At 38.6% G+C, this 12,585-nt stretch overlaps 2 protein-coding genes and 1 non-coding gene across 3 annotated transcripts; 1 reads left to right on the forward strand and 2 right to left on the reverse strand.

The window, feature by feature from the left end:
- Positions 1-8,305: 8,305 nt before the first annotated feature.
- On the reverse strand, positions 8,306-9,007 carry LOC130799405 (uncharacterized). Its single transcript, XM_057662500.1, has one exon. It carries the CDS (start codon positions 9,005-9,007, stop codon positions 8,306-8,308), a length of 702 nt encoding a protein of 233 aa, XP_057518483.1.
- A 2-nt stretch (positions 9,008-9,009) lies between these two features.
- Positions 9,010-10,395, reverse strand: LOC130799406 (uncharacterized). Its single transcript, XM_057662501.1, has 2 exons — positions 9,934-10,395; positions 9,010-9,864 (listed from the first exon to the last, which is right to left on the reverse strand). The coding sequence occupies exons 1-2, from the start codon at positions 10,393-10,395 to the stop codon at positions 9,010-9,012; spliced, it is 1,317 nt and encodes a 438-aa protein (XP_057518484.1).
- Positions 9,788-9,893, forward strand: LOC130800562 (small nucleolar RNA R71). The gene has a single exon (XR_009039441.1). It is a non-coding gene; the product is annotated as a small nucleolar RNA R71 (small nucleolar RNA).
- Positions 10,396-12,585: the final 2,190 nt, after the last annotated feature.

Here is a 12,585-nt window from a genome sequence, read left to right on the forward strand (position 1 = left end):
GATTGGTCTTATTAATACACGATTAAGAATATAGCATGCAATATTGACGGCTTCAGCCCAAAAATTTCTAGGTAGACCACTAGCAATCAACATGGTCCTAGCCATTTCTTCTAAGGTCCTATTTTTCCTCTCCACCACTCCATTTTGTTGTGGTGTTCTAGGTGCGGAAAAATTGTGATTTATACCATGTTCATTGCAATAATTCATGAAGTTTGAATTTTCAAATTCTTTCCCATGATCAGACCTTATGTGAACAATTTGATTATTGGTAGATTTTTGTATTTTATTATCAAAAGAAACAAACTCATAAAAAGCTTCATCTTTGCTTACCAAAAATAAGGTCCAAGTGAATCTACTATAATCATCAACAATAACAAACACATACCTTTTGCCACTACGGCTTTGTGTTCTCATAGGTCCACATAAATCCATATGAATTAATTCTAACGGTCTAGTGGTAGTCACCAAATTCTTTGATTTAAAGGATGACCTCACTTGTTTTCCTTTGGCACAAGGATCACAAATTTCTTCCTTAAGAAATTTTATAGCTGGTAGTCCTCTAACTAGGTCTTTTGATCTTAATGCATTAATCAATGAATAACTAGCATGACCTAGTCGCTTATGCCAAAGTAGTGGGTCTTCTTCTATGACACTTAAACACGTTAGACTGGTTTTGAGAACAGTGTCCAGGTTCACTACATAAGTGTTCCCTTTTCTGATTCCCTCAAGCACAGGGTCTCCTGTGTTGTTCCTAGAAATTATGCATCGTACAAAAGTAAACTTAACAGAGTTACCCTTGTCACAAAATTGAGAAATACTTAGCAAATTGTGTTTTAAATTCTCGACTAAAAATACGTTATCAATGGCATGGGAACTTGACCTTCCAACCTTTCCTTTGGCAATTATCTCACCCTTCATGTTGTCGCCGAAGGTTACTGTTCCCCCATCATAGGCTTCAAGTGAGAGAAATTTAGATTTGTCACCCGTCATATGCTTGGAACACCCACTGTCGAGATACCATGAGTTGTTCCCCCTCACTTGAACCTGCAAAGCAACTTAATGGTTAGGTACAATAACCCATTCATCCTTGGGTTCCTTGTCGACAATACTTGAATCACATTTCTTAATCCATATGCGTTCGACATAATTTTCATTTGCTTTGGTATGCTGTTCCCTCTTTATACATTGATGTTTTAGGTGTCCAATTTTACCACAAAAGGAACAGATTTTACTACTAGGGAGATCAACATAGACCTTTTTCTTTTTATCATTCTTAACATAACCTAGACCTTCTTTACTCTTTATTTTAGCTTCTAGAATCCATTTGGGAATTTCATTGATTTTTCCTTTTCTTTCATAGGATTCTAATTTTGATTTCAACTTTTGAAATTAAGTGCTAACCATGTGAGTAGATATATTGTTTACATCTTTACTTAATTCTAACAATTTATTTTGATTTATTTCAATATTAAGAAAAATAAATTCCTGTTTCAATTTTTAAATTGTCTCTTTCAAAACAATATTCTGATCTAGCAAATTAAAAAATCTGCTTTGTACATCTATTCTAAATGAATTTAGGTAGGACACATGATCCTTGTTTGAGTTGAGGTCTTTCTCGATTTGGAGACACTTGATATTCTGTTTATCTAATTTCTCTTGTGTCTCCAAGAGCAACTTAATTAATTTATTCTTACTGAGTTTAGATGGATGTTTAGGAAGTGAGTTATAAGACATTACCTCTTTTTCTTTGGACTCTTCATCCTTGCTGTGATGAGATGCCATGAGGCATAGGTTTGCTGTTTCTTCTTCCACTGGAGCTTCTGTCTCAGCCTCGCTCTCCGTATCACCCCAAGCTGCAATCATTGCCTTTCTAAAATCAGTTTTGAAGTTTCTCTTCTTATATTGTCTTCCAACTTATCTTGCTTTTCCCTTGCCCTTCTCATTTTTCCATTGAGGGCAATCCTTAATGAAGTGATCAGTGCTCCCACACTTGTGGCATTCAAAATGTGTCTTCAAGTTAGCAGTTCCCTTTTCTTTGTTGTTTCTTTGATTTTCATATCTGCTGTTCCTGAAGAATTTTTTAAATTTTCTTGCCAACATAGCAGTCTCCTCATCATCAGTTTCTGATTCTTCATGATCCTTTGCTGCTAAAGCCAGTCCTTTATTTCGGGCACTATCGGCTGTTCCCAAATGCAATTCATAGGTCATGAGAGAACCAGCCAACTCTTCCAAATTGAACTTGGTGAAATCTTTCGATTCTTGAATGGCTGTGACCTTAGCTCTCCAACGTTTGTCTTGAGGAAGACTCCTAAGTATTTTCCTAACTTGTTCATCAACGGGAATGATCTTACCAAGAGAGACTAATTCATTCGTAATATTTGTGAACCTAGTGAACATCTCTTGAATGTTCTCCCTAGGTTTCATGACGAATGTTTCATATTTGGACATCAGCAGGTCAATCTTGGATCGCTTCACTTCACTAGTACCTTCATGGGTAACTTCTAGCAGGTCCTAAATCTGCTTGGCAGTTTTGCAACCCATAATACGATTGTGCTCATTAGGATCAAGTCCACAGTGAAGTAATTTAATAGCAAGAGCGTTCATCTCCATCTTTTGAAAATCTTCTTTATCGTATTCAGTGATTGGTTTTGGAATAGTTTCGTTGTTGGAGTTTATGGTCGTCACCTCAAAATCTCCAATTTCAATAACTCTTCATACTTGGTAATTTTCGGCCTTTATGAAGATTTCCATTCCATTTTTCTAGTAGGTATAGAATTTCCCATCAAACATGGGTGGCCTTTGCGTGGAGTACCCTTCTTCCATGCGTTCGTTCATCTTCAACATCTTGCCAGGGAACAGGATACTGCTCTCAGGGTTTCCTGATTAAAAGAGGAACAGGGCTCTGATACCAATTGTAGGAATGCTAATAGATGATCGAATGCAACAAGAGGGAGGGGGGGGGGGGGGGGGGGGGGGGTGAATTGTTGTGTATTAGGTTTAAGATTTTTGCCTCTAATTTTTGCGGAATTGTATCAAGTAAAGAACAAAACTTAAACTCAAAAACGAAAAGAAAAATAATAAAAGGAGACAAAGATTTTACGTGGAAACCTTCTTGGCCTAATAAGAAGGAAAAACCACGACCCCCCGGGATTTCAAAATTCTCATTATATTTTAGGCAATCAATTACAATTACATAAAACAAATATGCTTCACTTGAAGCTTCTCTATTCTGGGCCTATTTTGTCTTCTCTTCTTTTCTCCTTCTCTTTCTCTTCTCACGCTTCTCTTGAAGCTTCTCTATTCCCCTAGACTTCCCTTAAGTCTAGTTACAACAAAAACACTCAATTACCCTTACAAGGTCAATTCTTAAGAAGATTAAAATTAAGTAGTTGCTCAAGAAAAATATAATGAATTAATTGGCATTAAAATAACTTTGAATATTTTTCTTAATTGATCTCCCTTAATGGACACTCTTAATGCATAATTCGCTTGAGCGTAACTTCCCTCGTTTATAAAGGGAACAGCCATAAGTGCACTCAACCCACGATTTCCATGTAGTGCACTCACCCCATGACTTCCATTTACTTACTTGCTCCCAAAGAAAATTGGGAATTTATTGAAAGTAGAGGTGGAAAATGACTGCGGTTCTCTTGTACGATTAATAGTACATGAGTCACTAGGAAGATCCTAAATTATAGGAGACTTGTTCAAAGTAGAGAATAAATCTCTTGGGTGTCCGAATTTATAGGAGACTAATTCAAAGTGAGGAATAAGTCTTCTCCATATTTTTAGGCATTTAAAAAAAAACTTTTTGCCAATTAATAAATTAATTTAATTAAGTAACTAATTAAACATTTAACCTTTTACATTAACCAAAAACAGAAAACGTAATTTTCGTAACTTCCAGTCAATGTCTTCTTCAGACATGTATCGTGGGGAACAGCGCACTGTCTCCATCTACAACTTTAGTCAGGACTTTAACTCTAGGAACAGTAAACTGACTTCTAAAGCAATTGTCCAACTTCTTGGATATTTGAGACATGTACAACTTCCACGAACCAAGTCATAGGCTTCATCAACGATTAACAAAATCGGATATTCACCTACAAAACAATCTCTAAAACATGTTTGTTTATTTAGAAGTGAAGTCATCATCAAAACCTCAGATGCCAACAACTCCCTAAGGTGTAGAAGGGGAAATTTTGGGATTGTGGAGCTTTATTAATGCGGGTTGAAAGAAAAGAGGCTCAAGCTCAAGAGGGCTAAAACCTAAAGTCAAGTAGTGCAAGGTGGCTTTTTAGTCCATGTGGTTTCAAGTAATATCTAAGCCTGAAAATCATTTTCAAAAGGGTACATCTAGTCAAATTCTAGGAGGAGTCAAGCAAAGTCAAGATCAGTCTAGCCCCTAATAGGCATCCTAGCAGATAATGCACACACATTTAATTAGGCATACTCACCAGCTAACCTGCTCATGCTCATGAGGCAATTAAATGCCACTTAACTGGTTCTCAAATTAGGAGTGTCTGCGGTTTGCCTCTGACATCCAAATAATAGTATCACATGCCAAAATACCAGTCAAAACATTTTGCAAAATTCATTTTAGGGGAAAGGACAATGTTACTCATATACAGGAGATTCCAATAGTTCTCATCAAGCTATAACACTTTTTTTCTTTTTTTTTTTTGCATGCGAGAAATAAAACCTAACTCTGTATGCTGAAAATGATTAAACTATACATATGCATGAGTGAGTGAGTGATTGAGAAATGATTATCCCCCCCCCCCCCCCCCCAAGCCAGTCCAAGCACGGTCCTTAGTGTTTGGCACAAGATCAAATAAATGATCACTGGCCTGAACCACCACCTCCAGAACCAGAAGGACCACCCCATCTAGTGGGGTCAAACCAAGAAGGGTGTTCAGAAAACCCTTGAAGAAATACACCGGTTTGATAGAATTGGCCGTAAATACGCTCAAGAGCTCGACGCTGGTCTATCTCTAACTGAGCCATATGCTGAGAAATGTCATCTAACCGGGTGTTCAAGTTAGAAAATTGGGTCATGACAGCGCGTTGGAAGTGGTTGTAAGAATGGGGGATAGGAGGAATACACGGATGAAGTGGAGGGTCGTGAGGTGGATGGAAGTCATGAATTTCTTCCTCTTCCTCATGATCTTCCTGTGCTAAATGATCATATTCCTCCTCAACCACAAAACCAGCAGGAGGAAATAGCAAATAATGAGGCAAATTAGGGGATAGTGGTGGAAGGTTCCTTGATGGTAAAACAATTGTTCTCCTCCCAACATGCCAAAGAAAAGGACCGACTTGGTCCGTAATATAGTTGGCATGTTTGAGGAAGCCGGTTTTGAGCAAGGCGTCAGGGTGCCTCTCGTCAGAGTCTACAAAACCAAAATGGGCAGCAATGCAAGTGACAATACCACCAATTAAAAGTTCCGACTTAATAGGTCGTGAGTTCAATCCGGTCAAAGGTTTCACCATTCGCATAGGAAGTGCATGGTGAGGATCGGCGTTGCTCCTAAGAGCGTGAGCCAAAAACGCAACATGATTTAACCTAGATGCACAATGATCATGCCGGGGAAACAAAGTGGTAGATAGAAATTTCAGGAAAATTCTTAACACCGGATGTTGCACATTCGCAATTGTTAGATGCTTTGGGTCAAATTCTTGCTTTCCGGTTATTTTTCTCCAAATTACATAAGCAGATTGACCCGAAGCACCCTTCAAAAGTCCCAATCAGGATCTAGCCCAAAGAGTTCTCTAAGTTCAGCACAAGATAAAAATTGATCAACATTGAACAAACGGAAGGACATGCCATGTACACCATTGAATAATGCTTCCTCACAAGAACTTAAGAATTCATAAACTAATGCAGGGTGAGAATTATAATACATGTTGAACATAGTAGTGAAATTCAGTGCAGCACACAAATTTGACATAGCATTGTAGATTCCAAGTTCTCTTAAAGATGCATGACAGAAAAAACGTGAGGGAAGAATAACCCGTACCTTAACCTGAAGAAACTTTTTATGTTGATGTTCATCTCGAAACATGATGTCGGGGTACTCCGGGTCGGAAGGAATTTGTGTTTGACGGCTTCCTCCGCGGGAAGATGATGTTCCACGAGTTGTAGACCTTTACCTCTTTGACATCCTTGAGTTTGAAAGAAAATGAAGTTTTATTTTTATTTTTATTTTTATTTTTTTGAAGAGAGAAAAAGTTATGGTTTTGAGTGAAAATTGAAGGATGGATGTTGAAGAGGAGAGGAAGGGGAAGAGAATGGTGTGATTTTTATGGAGTTTTTGTGTGTTTTGATGGAGTTTTAAAGAGAGGGAGGATGGTGAAATTTAGAGAGAGAAAGCTTTGTGAATGGTTATGGAGGAAAGTGGAGGAGAAGAGAAGGGAAAGAGGGATTTAGAAACGGCCGTTCGAAGACCCGTCCGGGTATCCATCTAAACCCGACCGGGTTTACTAAGCACTCATATAATTTACCAAGCACTCATAGTTGAACAATTTACTCCATACAAAAACTTAACAAAAATAATTAAACTAACACAAAAATAGTTTAAACTAACACAAATTAACAAATAATATGAAAAATTTAGAACAATCAAACAACAATTAAACTTAACAGCACATATCAACTTAGATAATGATATTTTAAGACCTTAGCAGATCACAGTATGCTTAGCAGATCACAGTATGCAATAATTTCCATTAAAGAGCAATATAAATCAATCTATCAAGATATGGAGACTGTGTATTCACAACTTCTCTTAAGTTTGTGCATCTCTTCCCCCTTTTGTCATCAATCAAAAAGAATTGGGGGGCATCAAACCTCAGCACAAACCATAGATTTGTCAGTGATGAAACCAAGAAGCAACAAATGAAAGTAATTTCCATGAAAAGCAATTCAAATCTGCATAGAGTTAAGCATCACAGACCATGAAAATAAAAGCAAGAAAAGAAAATGTAGTAATTGTTCAACAAACAGACACAATTTTGTACCCCAGATGGTACAACAACAGAAAGAGAAATTGTTTGATAAGTGTCACATCCAACAAATCATTAAAATTTTGAGGAGAGGGATCAAGGGGCGGTCTCTTCTTTATCAATGTATTCGGTCTGCACTTCAACAGTGTCCAACTTTGCACCAAGACGGTTTTCCATCAGGGTAAATCGAGAAATCATCCATAAACACTTCCATAATATTTTCAATGAAATCTGAGAAAATTGCCATCATGCATCGTTGGAATGTGGCAGGTGCATTACAAAGACCAAATGGCATTCTGCGATACGCAAAGGTGCCATAAGGACAAGTGAATGTCGTCTCTTCCTGATCACTTGGATGGATGGGAATTTGAATGAAACCTGAGTATCAATCTAAGTAACAGAAAAAGGAATGCTTAGCCATTCTTTCCAACATCTGATCAATGAAAGGGAGAGGGAAATGGTATTTTCGGGTAGCTTCATTCAGCTTGCGATAGTCAATACACATTCGCCACCCTGTGACAGTTCTAGTGGAAATCAATTCCCCTTTGTCATTCTTGACAATGGTCATACCTCCCTTTTTGGGAACTACTTGAACAGGACTCACACAGTTGCTATCTGAAATGAGGAATATTATTCCTGCTTCAAGTAGTTTAAGAACCTCTTTCTTGACTACCTCCTTCATATTAGGATTAAGCCTTCGTTGTAATTCTATAGAAGAGGTATGATCATCTTCAAGAAAGATCTTATGAATCCAGAATGAAGGATTAATACCCTTGATGTCATCAATAGTGTACCCAATAACACTCTTATACTTTTTCAGAAATGTGAGCAATCGCTCAATTTGAGTGCCATTGAGTTCAGCATTGATAATAACAGGGTAGGTCTTATTATCCTCTAGGAAAACATACTTCAAAGAAGGGGGAAGGGGTTTTAATTCTACCTGAGGAGGCGTAGTACACTCCTTTCGTTCCTCAATGGTGGACACCTTCTAAGGTGGGATGTCCTCAAACTGAGCTTTTGCAGGAACAAATGTAGGTGCAGCATCTAAAACTTGGACCATCTCAATCACATCGACCCTATCCTTCTCATAGTTGCCCTCAATAGCTGCATAAAGTGGATCAGCAATGGAGGGTGTGGACTCCCTCTCTATAGTAGCATCAACTATCGCATCCACCCAATAAACAGTCTCCCCAATGGCAGGATGTGCCATGGATGAGGGGAGATGGAAATGCAGCTGTTCTCCCAAAATCTCAAGTGATAACTTCCCATTCTTCACATCAAAAATGGCTGCTGTAGTCTTTTAAAAATCACGACCCAAAATCAACGGGATGCGGGCATCCTCTTCCATATCCATGATGACAAAATCGCAGGGTACGAAATAATTACCAACTTGGACGGGGAAATCCTCAAGAATAGCAACTGGGTATCTCACAGATCGATCGGCTAATTGTATGGACATCCGAGTGGCTTTCATCTTGCAATTGATCTTTTTGCATAATGTCAGAGGCATCACACTCACACTAGCCCCTAAATCAGCAAGGGCTACGGCAGACACATCTTTCCCCAACTTCAGTGGGATAGTAAAACTACCAGGATCAGCTTGTTTCTTAGGAACCTTGCACCCCAAAATAGCGCTACATTTCCCATTCAAAGTTTCCACCACACTCTCCTCTAGCTTGCGTTTGATGGAAATGATGTCTTTCAGGAATTTAGCATAAAAGGGCATTTCCTTAATGGCTTCTAAGATGGGGATGTTGATTTGTAGCTTGCTCAAAACTTGAAGAAATTTTCTATATTTATGCTCAAGCTTTGCCTGTGCCAATCTAGAAGGAAACGACACTGGTGGTGTGTAAGTTCGACCGCCAATTGTGGGCTTGTCTGAATTGACTGGCTCATCCTTCTTTTCTTCAGAAACATCATCATTAGTTCTTGCATCTGGAACAACAATAGGTGGGGTCTTTACTTTAGGGGCTGGATCATGAGGTGTCCTACCGCTCCTCATAGTTACTGCATTGAGTTGTTGATGGGGAGATGTGGTTGGGTTCTTTTTTCTGTGTTTCCCGGAAGTTGCCCCTTTTGCATGGACAAGTTACTCAATTGTTGTGCTATCTGAGCCATCTGAGTATCGATCATTTTTTTGTGAGCTAAAATCTGATTAATGGAGGTGCTGAAGTGTTCATTTTGCTTGCTTTGGTTAGCAATGAAGTTCTCCATCAAGCTCTCAAGGTTGGACTTCGGTGGATGTTGTTGTTGAGGTGGGAAGGGAGGTCTTTGTTGGAAACCCGATGGTATGTTGTACGAGGATGAGGGATTTTGGGCATTGTTGTTTCTGTAGGAGAAATTTGGATGATCCCTCCATCCTGGGTTGAAGGTGTTGGAATAGGGGTTGTATTGTTGTCTGGCATTCTGATTTTGGATGGCGTTGACTTGTTCTACAGCAGCAGCCCCTTCAACTTGTTGTTGGCAATCAACACTAGAATGCCCATTTAAGCCACAAGCACCACAGACTTTATTTACTGCAGCTACAACCAATTGCTCAACCTTCCTTGTCAAAGCCTGTACATTATTAGTCAAAGCAACAATAGCATCCACTTCATACCTACCACCTCGCTTTGGAGTTGATTGTTCTCGCAAGTGGTAATTTGAGGCCATGTCATCGAGAATTTTCTTGGCCTGGGTTAGTGTTTTCATCATGAAGTTACCTCCACCAGCAGCATCCAAAGAAGTCTGGATTTCATGCCTCAAAGCGTTGTAGACTGTCTCAATAACCATCCAATCTGGTAATCCGTGATCTGGGCACTTTCTGATTAGACTTTTGAATCTCTCCCATGCATCATAGATTGATTCCCCGTCTTTTTGCTTGAAAGTAGAGATTTCATTTCGGTACTTTGAAGTTTTTTTGGGTGGTTAGTATCGATGCAAGAATGCCTTTTTCAGAGCCTCCCAAGTAGCAATGGAGTTGGGTTCTTCCTCACGAAGCCATTGCTTAGCCGCCCCCGCAAGAGAAAAAGGGAAAGCTATCAACATTAATTGATCGGAAGTGATGTTGTTGTACTTGTGTGTCATGCACTTGTCGATGAATAGATTAATGTGGTCGGTTGGGTTCTCATTCTCCATACCATGAAATTGGTCCTGAGCGATCCAGTTGAAGAATGCTGACCGGATCTCATACTGGTTCCCGAAAATCTCTGGCCTCACAATGCTAGTAGTGACAATGCTAGCATCGGGAGTGATGTAATCCAGAAGGAGTTTCTCTGGTGTTTCAGCCATGGTCAAATCTTCCCTTCTCTTGTTTCTTCGCCTTCTTTGCCTAGAGTTGAGTCTTCTTGCTATTGCTTCGATTTCAGGGTCAAAAGGTACTAGTTCGTATCCCTGTCGTCTGGTTTGCATGCAACAAAAGAAACTAAAAGCAAAAGGTAAAATAGATAGGGGAGGGGGACGTAATCGAAGCGAAATCAGAGAAAAAGAATCAATCTAAACTCAGAAAATAAACACTAAACTAATCCGTTGTTCCCCGGCAACGGTGCCAAAATTTGATAGGTCGTTTATGTACTACCAAACAATTCCTAATATGCAACTAGTATAGTAGAAGTTAGGGTCGAATCCACAGGGAACAATGTAGTAAATGATTATTTTCCGGCTACCAATTGATCCTAAGTAACACACAAATTTGGAGATTATATGTCTAAATTAACTAAATGACTAGAATACAAACAATTAAATTAGCAAGGTAAATCAATGATACTAAAACATCTAGGGATAAATTTCCCCACTAGTATGATATGATGACAATGAGATCTTATCACCCCTACAACAATCATAACCAAGTTCAATAGGATGAATACACCATTAAAGATACTAATAAGTCCTTTCGAAGACTATTAGCTTCACTACCATACTATCAAACCTATTTTCATGGAATCAAGTATAGTAATGACATTAAGCATAGTATTCTATAAGATCCAACAATCGAATCTATCTATTCTCATGAAGATTATCAAGCCCTTGATCTAAAAGGGAATTCATTCAACTCTAACTTTCGTTAGCAATTGAATGAATCTTTAACCGCAATTTCTATTGAAAATACATGAGTTAACTAGCATAAGAAACCAAGCATGAACAAGGATTATGCATAACAAAAAGGCATTGGGATTCAATAATTCATCATCAAAATCATGGTTAGGGTTCCATCTAACCCTAGATTAAGAAACTACTCACACATGATTAAAAGTAATAACAAGGAAAGGATAAGGAATTAATACTTGAAGTTGGATACCAAAGGATGAACGAAAGTAATCGAAAGTTACAAAGTTTTTCTCCCAAAAGTGAAGAGTTAATAGTATCTAAAAACAGAGAAGAAAATGTCGCTTGCTCCCTTGTTACATTCCTCATCATAAAATAAAAACCGTGCGAAAAAACGGTTAATAAAGCAGGACCGGATCGGGTTTCTGGAAGACCGGACCGAGTCCGTGTGCTGGGAGTTTTCCAGAGAGCAGAAATCGCAGGACCCGACCGGGTTTAAGCAAGTCCGGACCGGGTCCGTAAGCTGGACATTCATGCAAGTGATTATTGACAGACCCGACTGGGTTTAGAGTATACCCGACCGGGTCCTGGGCTTGGAGGCTTACATTCCTATTTCTCAATTGAAATCGCTCGGGTATGAAAATACCCGCCCGGGCCCATCATCTTGTGCTTACTTTTCTTCATTAGAACACGGCAAAAGTATGAACGAGACCCAACGGGGCTAAAAGCATATCCGAATGGAGCTGTGAGCTCACAAAAGTGCCGTAGTGCGGTCTCGAACTTTGCCAAATCTCGAAGCACGCATTCTAATGCTCAGGAGTGATCCGCTTCCAATACAAGAGTGGAGTAAAATGGCCTGAAATAATCAAAGACACACAAAAACTCCAACCAAGCGTAAAACTACATGGAAAATGCGAAATCACACATCAGAATGCCATAAAATGCAAGGGAAAGGAGCATAAAATACACCATTTATCTATAAAACAAATCATAATATTAACAACCTTCTGCAACTAAACAATAACCTTACTACAACACGCACTTTCTCCCAAAAAATGAACATTAATCCCATTCCAACACAAATAGTACTCCACTACAATTTTATTGTTGTGGACTGCAAGCAACCTTAATTTCTCATTCTAAACGCACAACTTGAGTTCCATTTATCATCATCGCGAACACTAGGAATTTGACCTGTTACTTAGAGGTGTTATCTTCACCGGTAGATATTCATCTGCTTCACACTAAAATAATGATTTATCAAAGTGATCCTTCAATTAATTTCTGTGATTTATTTTTCCAATCTAAATAAAACCAATATTACAATTTTTAACTTTATTGTTCATAGTAATTTTTCTATAAAAAAGTAATGTTAAATATTGTGTCAATAGTTTACTTCGGTTGAAAAAAATTCAGCAAATGAATTGAAGAATCACTTTGATAAATTAGTATTTCACTGTAAAGCAGATGAATATCTGCCGATGAAGATAAGACTGCTAATAAACGGTTCAAAATTCAGAATTGCCACAGTGATGACATTGAGAACTCACGCTATAG

This window comes from Amaranthus tricolor, chromosome 14 (genome assembly GCF_026212465.1).
Source record: "Amaranthus tricolor cultivar Red isolate AtriRed21 chromosome 14, ASM2621246v1, whole genome shotgun sequence".
Lineage (NCBI taxonomy): Eukaryota > Viridiplantae > Streptophyta > Magnoliopsida > Caryophyllales > Amaranthaceae > Amaranthus > Amaranthus tricolor.

Bases quoted from the DNA above. Each gene is read 5' to 3' on its own strand.
- LOC130799405 (XM_057662500.1), bottom strand. From the start codon at position 9,007: ATGAGGAGCGGTAGGACACCTCATGATCCAGCCCCTAAAGTAAAGACC.
- LOC130799406 (XM_057662501.1), bottom strand. From the start codon at position 10,395: ATGCAAACCAGACGACAGGGATACGAACTAGTACCTTTTGACCCTGAA. The intron at 9,865-9,933 runs GCATTCTTGCAT...TCTACTTTCAAG, and splicing joins CTTGGGAGGCTCTGAAAAAG to CAAAAAGACGGGGAATCAAT.